We start from the raw sequence: 15,832 nt of genomic DNA, 5'->3' as shown, positions 1-15,832 counted from the left end.
TGCTCTCATAACACCTGAGCAGTGCCAGAAACTCATCGACTCCATGCCACGCCGCATTAACGCAGTAATTGAGGCAAAAGGAGCTCCAACCAAGTATTGAGTATTGTACATGCTCATATTTTTCATTTTCATACTTTTCAGTTGGCCAACATTTCTAAAAATCCCTTTTTTGTATTAGCCTTAAGTAATATTCTAATTTTGTGACACACGGAATTTTGGATTTTCATTTGTTGCCACTTCAAATCATCAAAATTAAATGAAATAAACATTTGAATGCATCAGTCTGTGTGCAATGAATAAATATAATGTACAAGTTACACCTTTTGAATGCAATTACTGAAATAAATCAAGTTTTTCAAAATATTCTAATTTACTGGCTTTTACCTGTATATATATGTATATATATATATATATATATATATATATATATATATATATATATATATATATATATATATATATATATATATGTATGTATGTGTGGGAAAAAAAATCACAAGACTATTTCATCTCTACAGGCCTGTTTCATGAGGGGGGGTACCCTCAATCATCAGGAGATTTTAATGGGAGCATTCACATACCATGGTTTATATAGGGCACAGAGTGGGTGGGTACAGGCTGGCGTAGGGGCGTGGTGATTGGCTCATGTGTTACCTAGGAGGTGTTTCCGTCTGTGGCGGCATGCTGTTACAATTTCGCTGCGCTTGTTGAGGGATGACAGGTCTGGACGGTAAATAATAAACAGTTTCTCTTTCAAGCATAGGTTGCATCTTTTATTACCACTATTGTAAGGTGTGCTGGATGCAAGAATTTGCCATGTTATTGAATATTCAACATTATTGTCTTTGAGGTCCCAAATGTGTTTGCTGAGTTCTGTGGTATTCCGCAGGTTTTTGTTCCTGAAAGAAGCCTTGTGATTGTTCCATCTGGTTTTGAATTCTCCCTCGGTTAATCCTACATATGTGTCGGATGTGTTAATGTCCTTGCGTATTACCTTAGATTGGTAGACAACTGATGTTTGTAAGCACCCCCCGTTGAGAGGGCAATCAGGTTTCTTTCGACAGTTACAGCCTTTGTTGGTTTTGGAGTCGCTCTGTCCGGGGGCCGACGGCTCATTTGCAATTGTTTTGTTGTGGTTTGAGATGATTTGTCGTATATTGTTCATACAGCTGTAGCTCAATTTAATGTTGTTCTTGTTGAATACTTTTCTTAGGGTGTTGTTTTTGGGAAAGTGTTTGTCAATCAGATTGAGGAATTTGTGTCCAATGTTAGTTGAGACGTTTTTGCTGTATGGGGGGTTGTACCAGATGATGTCGTTTCGTTTTCTGTTCTTTTTTGGCTGGTTTCCTGGCGTGGGTTCATAGGTGAGGGTGAAATTGTATCCGCTTTCATCAAGGGCTTTTTGGTACGGGGGGGTTGCTTGGTCAAATTCAGCTTTGCTAGATGACAGCATCGATAGCCTTTTATTAATTCCGGTAGGTATTATTTTCGTGGTGGTGGGTGGGTGGTTGCTGTCATGGTGCACGTATTGGAGTGTTGTGTTGGGTTTCGTGAATGGTTGGTAGCTGTTATTTCTCAGGTTGAAAGTGACGTCAAGGAAGTTGACGGTTTGCTTGTTGGCTTCAATCGTGATCCGTAGGCCGTTCTCTTTGAAAATTTGGCATATGCGCTTCTTGGTATTCTCGCTGCTCCTTGGCGAGGCGCGACACACTGCCAGTCCGTCATCACGGTAAATACCAAGGTTCAGATTGAGGCTAGCGAGCTGGGAGAGGAGGAAACTCCCAACGAGTTCACACGTTTCTGCTCCGTCAAAACTTCCCATAGTGACGTCAAATGTTGCATTGTTCTTTTTTTGCCATGGTGTACTGTTGTGGATGAGAATGGAGTTTTTTGCGTGGATGATGATGTTTCTTTCGTTGCCTGTGATTATTAGTCGGCATGTTGGGTTATTTGCGAAGTTGGGTTTGTGGTCCTTCAATGTGATGATGGCTTCCTTGTTGGCTGTGGCGTCCACCCTGTCCTCAATGTCCAGTTCAGCCGCGATCCTTTTATTTTCCAGGTGGATGTTCTGTAAGGTGTTGGGTTGCGCTTTTTTGTATGATTTGGTGATGCTTCTGTCCAGTAAGGTGTGATGTTCTGGTATGTCCATTCTGTAGAAGTTTGTGGTTTTATCGGCAGCTATGATGAGGTTGTTTACTTTCTTGATGCGCTCATTGTCATTTTTCAGCTTGGTGAGGAGTGGGTTGCGGATTGGCTTGAATTTGACTGATTGTATCATTTTGAGCATGTCGTTCTCAAAATCCTTTAGTTCCCGATAAAACCACAAACTTCTACAGAATGGACATACCAGAACATCACACCTTACTGGACAGAAGCATCACCAAATCATACAAAAAAGCACAACCCAACACCTTACAGAACATCCACCTGGAAAATAAAAGGATCGCGGCTGAACTGGACATTGAGGACAGGGTGGACGCCACAGCCAACAAGGAAGCCTTCATCACATTGAAGGACCACAAACCCAACTTCGCAAATAACCCAACATGCCGACTAATAAACCCAACTAAATCTGAAATAGGAAAAATCAGCAAAATAATCCTGGACAGAGTCAACACAAAAATCAAGGACAAAACACCACTCAACCAATGGAGAAATACAGCAGCAGTAATCAAATGGTTCAACAAACATCCAAGACAAACAACAGCACAACTTTATCTCCTTTGATATCGAAGAATTTTACCCTTCCATCACGCAAGACCTACTGACTCAAGCACTAGACTTCGCCTCAGACTACGACTCAATCACAGGCAACGAAAGAAACATCATCATCCACGCAAAAAACTCCATTCTCATCCACAACAGTACACCATGGCAAAAAAAGAACAATGCAACATTTGACGTCACTATGGGAAGTTTTGACGGAGCAGAAACGTGTGAACTCGTTGGGAGTTTCCTCCTCTCCCAGCTCGCTAGCCTCAATCTGAACCTTGGTATTTACCGTGATGACGGACTGGCAGTGTATCGCGCCTCGCCAAGGAGCAGCGAGAATACCAAGAAGCGCATATGCCAAATTTTCAAAGAGAACGGCCTACGGATCACGATTGAAGCCAACAAGCAAACCGTCAACTTCCTTGACGTCACTTTCAACCTGAGAAATAACAGCTACCAACCATTCACGAAACCCAACACAACACTCCAATACGTGCACCATGACAGCAACCACCCACCCACCACCACGAAAATAATACCTACCGGAATTAATAAAAGGCTATCGATGCTGTCATCTAGCAAAGCTGAATTTGACCAAGCAACCCCCCCGTACCAAAAAGCCCTTGATGAAAGCGGATACAATTTCACCCTCACCTATGAACCCACGCCAGGAAACCAGCCAAAAAAGAACAGAAAACGAAACGACATCATCTGGTACAACCCCCCATACAGCAAAAACGTCTCAACTAACATTGGACACAAATTCCTCAATCTGATTGACAAACACTTTCCCAAAGACAACACCCTAAGAAAAGTATTCAACAAGAACAACATTAAATTGAGCTACAGCTGTATGAACAATATACGACAAATCATCTCAAACCACAACAAAACAATTGCAAATGAGCCGTCGGCCCCCGGACAGAGCGACTCCAAAACCAACAAAGGCTGTAACTGTCGAAAGAAACCTGATTGCCCTCTCAACGGGGGGTGCTTACAAACATCAGTTGTCTACCAATCTAAGGTAATACGCAAGGACATTAACACATCCGACACATATGTAGGATTAACCGAGGGAGAATTCAAAACCAGATGGAACAATCACAAGGCTTCTTTCAGGAACAAAAACCTGCGGAATACCACAGAACTCAGCAAACACATTTGGGACCTCAAAGACAATAATGTTGAATATTCAATAACATGGCAAATTCTTGCATCCAGCACACCTTACAATAGTGGTAATAAAAGATGCAACCTATGCTTGAAAGAGAAACTGTTTATTATTTACCGTCCAGACCTGTCATCCCTCAACAAGCGCAGCGAAATTGTAACAGCATGCCGCCACAGACGGAAACACCTCCTAGGTAACACATGAGCCAATCACCACGCCCCTACGCCAGCCTGTACCCACCCACTCTGTGCCCTATATAAACCATGGTATGTGAATGCTCCCATTAAAATCTCCTGATGATTGAGGGTACCCCCCCTCATGAAACAGGCCTGTAGAGATGAAATAGTCTTGTGATTTTTTTTTCCCACACATACATATATTGCGCTCTACTACGGTATCGAGCACTATTTTTTGGATAACCTTATTAAGACATATATATATATATATATATATATATATATATATATATATATTGGGTCTTGGGCGGAGTTGGGTGTTCCAACAGGACAATGACCCCGAACACACGTCAAAAGTGGTAAAGGAAAGGTTAAATCAGGCTAGAATTAAGCTTTTAGAATGGCCTTCCCAAAGTTCTGACTTAAATGTGGACAATGCTGAAGAAACAAGTCCATGTCAGAAAACCAACACATTTAGCTGAACTGCACCAATTTTGTCAAGAGGAGTGGTCAAAACTTCAACCAGAAGGTTGGGGATGGCTACCAAAAGCGCCTTATTGCAGTGAAACTTTCCAAGGGACATGTAACCAAATATTAACATTGCTGTATGTATACTTTTGACCCAGCAGATTTGCTCACATTTTCAGTAGACCCATAATAAATTCATAAAAGAAACAAACTTCATGAATGCATTTTGTGACCAACAAGTATGTGCTCCAATCACTCTATCACAAAAAAATAAGAGTTGTAGAAATGATTGGAAACTCAAGACAGCCATGACATTATGTTCTTTACAAGTGTATGTAAACTTTTGATCGCGACTGTATATATATATATATATATATATTTATATAGATAGATATGCATGCATCAAACAAACATAATGAGGGGGTAATGGGTCTACAATCTCTTCATTATCAAAAATAACACAACAACAACAAGCTAAACTGTCAGTGCACGCGCCTTTTTACCTCAGAGACATTGGCTTCTTCCGGGGTTCCACCTCCTCTCTAAGCCTAAGTCCACAGCAATTCCTTCTTTCTTTCCAGGCGGGTTTGTCGGCCACATCGAGTAAGCAAAATAGACAAAAACTTGGTGCAGTGGAGGCCTGTGTAAACGGGATGTGACGTAGGGTGCTCCACCCCTTCCAAAATGAATTCGGCCCGTGTGTATTTTGACAACTTTTTGAAAAAGCTGCTGCAAGTTGAGACAATTTAGGCCGCGACATTCCAATGACGTTATCGTCGTGGAATAAAAACTTTGTCACTTTCTAGGCAGACTCGGGCTCTAATGGGACCTGCTTAAAGTAGTCACCGTGCAACAGCTTCCAAACATTCTCCTCGCTCCTTCTGGATCTGGAACCATTTAAGGTGCCGTGAGCACTGTGCTGTCTTTTTTTTTTTTTTTTTTAAGTGTTGTTGTTGTATCTCGCTCGTGTCATTACGGACGTCCAATATCAAAATGCCAGATCTGAGTACGGCGTGTGCGTACACAGACGTGACCCACTTTGCTGCGTGGGGCAGAGAAGTGCAGGCTCGCATCACCAACACTGTCCCAGTTTTAAACGCTTTCATCGCCACCATTGCTGACCTTGCTCGCCATCCCGTAGGTGTGAAGGTCACCATTAATGCTGAAAGATACATACAGGTTTTGGAGGAACATACACTATATTGCCAAAAGTATTTGGCCACCCATCCAAATGATGAGAATCAGGTATCCTAATCACTTGGCCCGGCCACAGGTGTATAAAATCAAGCACTTAAGCATGGAGACTGTTTCTACAAACATTTGTGAAGGAATGGGCCGCCCTCAGTGATTTCCAGCATGGAACTGTCATAAGATGCCACCTGTGCAACAAATCCAGTCGTGAAATTTCCTCACTCCTAAATATTCCAAAGTCAACTGTCCGTTTTATTGTAAGAAAAGTGAAGAGTTTGGGAACAACAGCAACTCAGCCACCAAGTGGTAGGCCACGTAAACTGGGAGAGAGGGGTCAGCGGATGCTGAAGCGCATAGTGCAAAAACTTTCTGCACAGTCAGTTGCTACAGAGCTCCAAACTTCATATGACCTTCCAATTAGCCCATGTGCAGTACGCAGAGAGCTTCATGGAATGGGTTTCCATGGCCGATCAGCTGTATCTAAGCCATACATCACCAAGTCCAATGCAAAGCGTGGGATGCAGTGGTGTAAAACACGTCGCCACTGGACTCTAGAGCAGTGGAGACGCCTTCTCTGGAGTGATAAATCACGCTTTTCCGGTTTGGAGGTTGCCAGGAGAACGCTACATTTTGGACTGCATTGTGCCGAGTGTGAATTTTGGTGGAGGAGGAATTATGGTGTGGGGTTGTTTTTCAGTAGTTGGGCTTGGCCCCTTAGTTCCAGTGAAAGGAACTTTGAATGCTGCAGAATTTTAAAATATTTTGGACAATTCCATGCTCCCAACCTTGTGGTAACAGTTTGGAGCGGGCCCCTTCCTCTTCCAACATGACTGTGCACCAGTGCACAAAGCAAAGTCCATAAATACATGGATGACAGAGTCTGGTGTGGATGAACTTGACTGGCCTGCACAGAGTCCTGACCTGGACTCGATAGAACACCTTTGGGATGAATTAGAACGGAGACTGACTCACCTTATCTCTTAATAATTATTATTGTTGTATTTATACTTTTTGTATTTATTAATGCATTTCATTCTTACTTATTGTTTTTTTAATGTGTTGCTGAAATACTTTACTACAGGACTACTACAGCATTTTTGGGTGAGGGAAAATTCAAACTAGTGACGTCACTGCCGAAGCATGGAAATATGGCACCGCCTTATGGAATGTTAAACAATTTAATTATAGCCAATATTTCAGAATAATTTCCACCATAAGATTAATATTTGTGTAAACTTAAATTTGTCTAAAACACATCTTATCTTATAGCTGATACTAGTGATTATTTTCTTGAAAAAGAAAAACACTGTAAAAAAACTATAATACGATACTAACCAGCCATTCTTTTGAATGGCTCCTGAAGGTCAGGCTTCCAAAGAGGCATAATTCCCATCCCTGGTCAAAGTTACCATGACGCCCTTTTTGCTGGTACTGGTACTTTGTGTGTAAATATTTGTGTTTGTGCTTCATTGACCGTGCAGATTCTCACCCAGGAGGACTGGAACGTGGTGTTGTACAACGGCATGGCTTCCACCTCGCCGTGGGCCGCCCTCTACTTTGTCGCCCTGATGACGTTCGGAAACTACGTGCTTTTCAACTTGCTGGTGGCCATCTTGGTCGAAGGCTTTCAGGCTGAGGTAAAAAAATATATATATATACTTGACCTTAAATACTATCCTTGAGGGATGTGCCGATCAATCAGAAAGCTGCTCTGTTGATCACCGCTAGCTTCATATTGGCATCATAACTCCTCCCCTTTTGTTGTTTGGGGCCATCTCTCCGGGTCACTCGTTTGTGTGAGTGGCAGGAAGAAAAGCTAGGACCCATTAGGGCTATAAATATTAGAAACAGGTAGTATTCGGTACCAACTTGACTATACCAAATTTTGGTACGTTGGTGTGTATTAGTAAACCGTATTTCACTCATTAAAATTTTGAAGAACAAAATTGTTTCCGTGTATTAGCCGCACCGGACTATAAGCCGCAGATATAAATGTTCTGAAATGAGTTATTTACACAGAAACATTTTGTAAATGAATTATCTACATACCTTAATTGTTTCCAAACAGTGTTTGTAACACGGCAGTAAAACGGCTGATCAAATAAAACAGAAGTCATCGTCATGGACCCACTAGCTGCGCAGGCTAGCTCTCCAATCGGCTTAACAGACTCAAGAAGTCCACAGTGACGTTTTGGTGGATTTACTGAGGAATTTGTGAAACTGAAACAATACAAAATAAATGCCATTGTAAGTTAATAATACTGACACAGACACTTTCAAATGTGTTAGCATATCAGCCAAGGCTAACGTCGCTAGCTTCATTACATTCCGTTAATGGCATGAAAACACTCCTACAGACATCACACATGGGACGGTTTAGTAAGTGTGAATTGTTTTCGTTATGTTGTACAACTTACAAACGTTGCTTGGAGGTGAATGAAGAATCCTTCCGAGCAGAATCGTTATGGACGGTTTTACTTCCGGTCCAAGGAATTAAAACAGGAAATTAATTTTCAACCCAGTGAGCAAACACGTCCAAAAAATGGCGCCGTAGCACAAACGGCAACACACCATTTCAGTGTATCTGCTTGTGTTTAATGAAAACTATTGAACACAAAACATTATGGCCATCAACGAAAAATGGTCCACAAATTAACCGCATCTTTTTATAAAGGAAAAAGTAGCGGCTTATAGTCTAGAATTTACGATAATACATTTTTTTTTTAATATAACATATACAAATGCGCAGCTGAGTTGTCACATTTCTGAGTCACACTTGCAAGTATTATTCTTTTTTTTTTTTTATCCGCGGAAAGCGCCTTACGAATAGATTGTGCTTACTTACTCACTATTGTACAGGTGTTGTGGACTTTGCATGCAGTTGCAACTCCAAGACGTTAGATGGCAGTATTGTATATACCACGGTGTGTTTACTCTGCAACAAAAACGAGACGCCACCAGTGACCAAAGTATCAATAGATGGCACCGTTTGATTTTTGCGTGAATTGTACCAGGTAGTACCGACCAAATCTTGTCTGGTATATAAACGATCTATAGATTTTTGGAAAGGATTCTTAACTCACTCCAAGCAACGTTTGTAATTTTTACAATATAACTAAAACAATTCATACTTACTAAACCGTCCCAGGTGTGATGTCTGTAGGAGCGTTTTCATGCAAAAACCGTAATGCTATCGTAATTAGCAGCTTAGTTACATTATTTATTTTCAACAAATTTCTATTAATTGAAAAACAACTACTGTTAATTTTAGGGTCTCTTTCTGGCGACTAATCTGCCGGGGGGTTTTGTTTACAGTAAAATCTAAGGTGCCATTTAGATTTTTACATTAAAACTACCGACTTTCTTTAAATACAGTGTGATTCTTAGCTTGATTGACAGCGTCAGAGAGGTATAACTCAAACAATATGTGTGTGATTATGGTTGTAGTTTGCGTAAGTGGTGGTTCCTAATGTATTGCTGACCATGTTTAGCTTCAAAATACTGTTCCTGACGGAACAGTTGCACAGCTACATAAGTGGCTTTATAGCGAGCACTGCCCGGACGACGGAGAACAGATTTATGGCCACTCGGTACGTAACAGAAGCACTCCTTCACCGCCTTGTCTCGCTGTTAATAAACTCCCAGGCCGGCCGTTCGGGGGGCCACAGGTGCAAACACTCAATTACCCCAGTGCCACATCAAGTGAGGGATTGCTGTTTTTCAAAGGGGGCGAAAGGATGAGGATTACTGTCGACCGCGACCACAAACTCGAATCAATTCGGTGATCGATCGCTCCTCATCCAGCCTGGTTAGAGTGTGTGACCTTGGAGCACAGAAATGGAAACGTTGATTTATTCCCTGAGTCCGAGACCTTTTGAATCTGTAGCTGCACTGAGTTCCCCAACTCGTTTAGCCTTGTGACATGAAACAGGACAGTCATGACCTCGATTACCACGCCGAGTCGGTTCCGAGCCTGACTCTAGTAAACGAATATCCCCTTAGTTAAATTATTACTTATAAATGTACAAACCCCGTTTCCATATGAGTTGGGAAATTGTGTTAGATGTAAATATAAACAGAATACAATGATTTGCAAATCCTTTTCAACCCATATTCAGTTGAATATGCTACAAAGACAACATATTTGATGTTCAAACTGATAAACGTTTTTTTTTTTGCAAATAATCATTAACTTTAGAATTTGATGCCAGCAACACGTGACAAAGAAGTTGGGAAAGGTGGCAATAAATACTGATAAAGTTGAGGAATGCTCATCAAACACTTATTTGGAACATCCCACAGGTGAACAGGCTAATTGGGAACAGGTGGGTGCCATGATTGGGTCTAAAAACAGCTTCCATGAAATGCTCAGTCATTCACAAACAAGGATGGGGCGAGGGTCACCACTTTGTCAACAAATGCGTAAGCAAATTGTTGAACAGTTTAAGAAAAACCTTTCTCAACCAGCTATTGCAAGGAATTTAGGGATTTCACCATCTACGGTCCGTAATATCATCAAAGGGTTCAGAGAATCTGGAGAAATCACTGCACGTAAGCAGCTAAGCCCGTGACCTTCGATCCCTCAGGCTGTACTGCATCAACAAGCGACATCGGTGTGTAAAGGATATCACCACATGGGCTCAGGAACACTTCAGAAACCCACTGTCAGTAACTACAGTTGGTCGCTACATCTGTAAGTGCAAGTTAAAACTCTCCTATGCAAGGTGAAAACCGTTTATCAACAACACCCAGAAACGCTGTCGGCTTCGCTGGTTCTGAGCTCATCTAAGATGGACTGATACAAAGTGGAAAAGTGTTCTGTGGTCTGACGAGTCCACATTTCAAATTGTTTTTGGAAACTGTGGACGTCGTTTCCTCCAGACCAAAGAGGAAAAGAACCATCTGGATTGTTATAGGCGCAAAGTTGAAAAGCCAGCATCTGTGATGGTATGGGGGTGTAGTAGTGCCCAAGACATGGGTAACTTACACATCTGTGAAGGCGCCATTAATGCTGAAAGGTACATACAGGTTTTGGAGCAACATATGTTGCCATCCAAGCAACGTTACCATGGACGCCCCTGCTTATTTCAGCAAGACAATGCCAAGCCACTTGTTACATCAACGTTGCTTCATAGTAAAAGAGTGCGGGTACTTGGCTGGCCTGCCTGTAGTCCAGACCTGTCTCCCATTGAAAATGTGTGGCGCATTATGAAGCCTAAAATATCACAACGGAGACCCACGGACTGTTGAACAACTTAAGCTGTACATCAAGCAAGAATGGGAAAGAATTCCACCTGAGAAGCTAAAAAAATGTGTCTCCTCAGTTCCCAAACGTTTATTGAGTATTGTTAAAAGGAAAAGTCATGTAACACAGTGGTGAACATGCCCTTTCCCAACTACTTTGGCACGTGTTGCAGCCATGAAATTCTAAGTTAATTATTTTTTGCAAAAAAAAAATAAAGTTTATGAGTTTGAACATCAAATATCTTGTCTTTGTAGTGCATTCAATTGAATATGGGTTGAAAATGATTTGCAAATCATTGTATTCCGTTTATATTTACATCTAACACAATTTCCCAACTCATATGGAAACGGGGTTTGTAATATTCTCATTAGGATGGATTGGATTTGCTCAGTATCGGCTGATTTTTGTGAAAACAAAATAATGTCGATCATTCAACCTCTGGCTGAATATGTTTTTATTTTCAGTCCCCTGTAGAGATGTGACCTTCGAGAACGAATCAAGTCTTTTGAACGGCTCTTTTGAGTGCACTTTGAGAAACGATTTGCAGTTGTGAGCCGTACGTTTAGGAGCCGTTTTTTTACACACATGCAGGTACGCTGGGTACGTAGGTAGATCAGTTCACAGAAGTGAAGCGACACGGCGAAAAATTAGCACCTCCAAATCCGGGTCGGTGGTTTTCGACCTGAAAAGGGTGAAGTGGGGAAGAGATCTTGCCCCAAGTGGAGGAGTTCAAGTACCTCGGGGGTCTTCTTCACGAGTGAGGGAAGAGTGGATTGTGAGATCGACAGGTGGATCGACGCGGCGTCTTCAGTAATGCGGACACTGTATCGATCCGTCATGGTGAAGAAGGAGTTGAAGGCAACGCTCTCAATTTACTGATCGATCTACGTCCCCATCCTTACCTATGGTCCTGAGCTTTGGGTTATGACCAAAACGGACAAGATCACGGGTACAAGCGGCCGAAAGGAGTTTCATCCGTCGGGTGGCAGGGCTCTCCCTTATGTGGGCTTTGTACCAAGGATGTCGTTGTGGCTTGTGCAGCCCTTTGAGACACTTGTGATTTAGGGCTATATAAATAAAGATTGATTGATTGATTGAGATAGGGTGAGAAGCTCAGAGTAAATAAGCCGCTGCTCTTCCACATTGAGAGGAGCCAGATGAGGTGGTTCGGGCATCTGGTCATGCCCCCGAACTTCGGGTAAGCGGAAGAAGCTGGGTGGGTGGACTTTAGACTTTAGCTCCTGACTTCTTCTGTTTGTTTGATATTGTCATTACTGCCACAAGTGGTGGAGTTGTGTATTACAACTGAGTACCACTGCGATCCATACGGACCACAGCTGAGAAACAGATGTTTTTTTCATACTTGCCAACTCTCCCGAATTTTCCGGGAGACTCCCGAAATTCAGCGCCTCTCCCGAAAATCTCCCGATTTTTCAGCCGGAGCTGGAAGCCACGCCCCCTCCAGCTCCATGCGGACCTGAGTGAGGACAGCCTTTTTTCATGACGGGAGGACAACAGGGTGACAAGAACTAAATCATCCAGACTAGAGATAAATTGTATTATTATGTTTATCTTACCTAAAAATAAATATATTTAATAATTTCCAAAAAAAAATAAAAAAAATACATGTTTACTATATTTTGCTAAAAACATCAAAATTAATTGTATTTTTATTTGTATTTTTTCCTGACTCTTTATTACATCCAGCCATATAATTATACATTAAAATAAACATATTTGAAATAATTGATTTTAAATTCATAATAATTCATTTAAAATGACCATAGTTAATTATTAAAATAATTGCTTGTTAATCAACAACTTTAGCATTTTATTCATTACATTTTGAAACTCTCAGAAGCCAAATTATGTTATATTCCTTAATATTTATTTATGCAAGTTTGAAGTATCAATTATCTAAACACAGTTTCGTTTGCATATTTTCAGGATGTAGATATCTATATATATATATATATATATATATATATATATATATATATATATATATATACTGTATATGTATGAAATACTTGACTTGGTGAATTCTAGCTGTCAATATACTCCTCCCCTCTTAACCACGCCCCCAACCACGCCCCGCCCCACCCCCGACCACGCCCCCACCCCCTCCTCCCGAAATCGGAGGTCTCAAGGTTGGCAAGTATGGTTTTTTTGCCGGCCCTGTAGCGATTCGGAGCATGTTGGAGCCACATCCCGAGGAGCTTCAGGTGTGCGCAGGAAGCCGAGCTGTGGGTAAAGAAATAAGAAACAACAATTGTCGCTGACTTCCAACTGGAGTGGTTGGAAAATAGCGTTATTTGATCTCTCACTGTAGGTTAATGCTAGCCAATGAGTCAGGGTCATTTTGGCCGGGTTCACTGTGACGTTCACTACGCCATCTAGCGGCGGGGACCCATATTTAAGCTCGCAAATTAACGCATACCAAAAAGCCGAGACAGAGCTCGTATCTCAAAACACTCGTAAGTTGAAGAACTACTGTACCTTTTGTTCTTGTAGGCTCCAAATATTGCTGTTTGAGTCCGTTGGTATGGCTTGTGGTATGGCATAAACGCAAATACCAATTGTAACAGTACTAATATTTACTGTATGAAAAAAATACACAAATACATTACATGTGCTTGATTTGTGCGCGTTAGGGTGACGCAAATCGCTCCGAGTCAGACGATGAGAAGAAGTCTGACAACTTTGAGGACGACGAGAAGGTGGAGCAGCTCAGAGACAATGGTAGGTGAAATGATGAGAAATGTTTTTTGACCATTTTGACCATTACATCTGGCATATTGTCAACCAGAGTTGAAGATGTACACCCTGATGATGACGGCCAACGGTCACGTCGACCCTCGCAGTTCCATGGCTCCTCCCATCATCATGCGAACAGCGGCCACACCCATGCCCACCCCGAAGAGCTCTCTGGGCCCAGAGTCCTACATGGAGGACGAGGTGATGGCTCGAGAGGGAGTGCTGCCGTACGGAGAGATCGGACTTTCCGAAGCAGGGAGCGTCCACGTGGAGTCTCGTCGCGGAAGCGCCGCGTCCGTGGATGCCTTAGCGTGTGATCAGCGATCTCTGGTGAGCTTCGTCCAGATGCTTAAAAAATAGGACAGTTAAAGGATTATTATTTAATCCGTTTGATTACACTCTTGAACTGTGATTTATCATGATTAATCACAGGTTATTTGCTTACATTAATAACATTTGCGTAAGAAAACACCCCAATATTTGGCTACAAAAGCAATTTGGTAGTTACAATGTCATACGGGAACGTTTTTTAAACGTTTTACTGAACTGCAAGTCATGGGTTTGCTCAAAACTTGGTGACAGTAAGTATAGTCAAAATTAGGTGCACATTTTCCAAGTCTTTGCAATAATATAGCAAACAAGGTACATGTACTAATCGAAAACGTAACATAGTTCACCATTTACTCTTCTTTAGTAAAAAGGCCTACTGAAATGCGATTTTCTTATTTAAACGGAGATAGCAGGTCCATTCTATGTGTCATACTTGATAATTTCGTGATATTGCCATATTTTTGCTGAAAGGATTTAGTAGAAAACATCGACGATAAAGTTTGCAACTTTTGGTCGCTGATAAAAAGCCTTGCCTGTACCGGAAGTAGCAGACGATACGCGCGTGACGTCACAGGTTGTGGAGCTCCTCACATCTGCACATTGCTTACAATCATGGCCACCAGCAGCGAGAGCGATTCGGACCGAGAAAGCAACGATTTCCCCATTAATTTGAGCGAGGATGAAAGATTTGTGGATGAGGAAAGTGAGAGTGAAGGACTAGAGGGCAGTGGGAGCGATTCAGATAGGGAAGATGCTGTGAGAGGCGGGTGGGACCTGATATTCAGCTGGGAATGACTAAAACAGTAAATAAACACAAGACATATATATACTCTATTAGCCACAACACAACCAGGCTTATATTTAATATGCCACAAATTAATCCCGCATAACAAACACCTCCCGCCTCCCGTCCATACAACCCGCCAATACAACTCAAACACCTGCACAACACACTCAATCCCAAAGCCCAAAGTACCGTTCACCTCCCCAAAGTTCATACAGCACATATATTTCCCCAAAGTCCCCATAGTTCAGTATGTGACATGCACATAGCGGCACGCACGTACGGGCAAGCGATCGAATGTTTGGAAGCCGCAGCTGCATGCGTACTCACGGTACCGTGTCTGCGTATCCAACTCAAAGTCCTCCTGATAAGAGTCTCTGTTGTCCCAGTTCTCCACAGGTCAATGGTAAAGCTTGACTGTCATCTTCCGGGAATGTAAACATTGAAACACCGGCTGTGTTATCCGGCACAACAGTCAGGGGATGCATTTTACGGCGGGGTGCGCTATCCGGCACAACACCTGCTGCAATACACCGCTTCCCACCTACAGCTTTCTTCTTTGCTGTCTCCATTGTTCATTGAACAAATTGCAAAAGATTCACCAACACAGATGTCCAGAATACTGTGGAATTTTGCGATGAAAACAGACGACTTAATAGCTGGCCACCATGCTGTCCCAAAATGTCCTCCACAATCCGTGACGTCACGCGCTGACGTCATCATACCGAGACGTTTTCAGCAGGATATTTCGCGCAAAATTTAAAATTGCACTTTAGTAAGCTAACCCGGCCGTATTGGCATGTGTTGCAATGTTAAGATTTCATCATTGATTTATAAACTATCAGACTGCGTGGTCGGTAGTAGTGGGTTTCAGTAGGCCTTTAAATAGTTGTTCAAACAAACAAGCTTGTTTACTTTTTACAGAATACAATGCTGATCTCTTTTTTTTTGGTACAATGCAACCCTAGCTCGTTACAGATGTCCAACATTGTCCAGGA

At 42.0% G+C, this 15,832-nt stretch overlaps 1 protein-coding gene across 2 annotated transcripts in view; it reads left to right on the top strand.

Moving 5' to 3' along the window:
• Nucleotides 1-15,832, top strand: part of cacna1ha (calcium channel, voltage-dependent, T type, alpha 1H subunit a) — a 347,520-nt gene that overhangs the window by 224,868 nt on the left and 106,820 nt on the right. For both annotated transcript variants that reach the window (XM_061981581.2, XM_061981580.2), the window contains exons 16-18: nucleotides 7,200-7,355; nucleotides 13,618-13,705; nucleotides 13,773-14,050. In XM_061981581.2, the coding sequence (XP_061837565.2) occupies nucleotides 7,200-7,355; nucleotides 13,618-13,705; nucleotides 13,773-14,050 (522 nt within the window). The remainder of the gene's footprint in view (nucleotides 1-7,199; nucleotides 7,356-13,617; nucleotides 13,706-13,772; nucleotides 14,051-15,832) is intronic.

This window comes from Nerophis lumbriciformis, linkage group LG24 (genome assembly GCF_033978685.3).
Source record: "Nerophis lumbriciformis linkage group LG24, RoL_Nlum_v2.1, whole genome shotgun sequence".
In the NCBI taxonomy this organism is placed as follows: domain Eukaryota; kingdom Metazoa; phylum Chordata; class Actinopteri; order Syngnathiformes; family Syngnathidae; genus Nerophis; species Nerophis lumbriciformis.
This window is presented reverse-complemented; position numbering and strand designations above follow the sequence as displayed.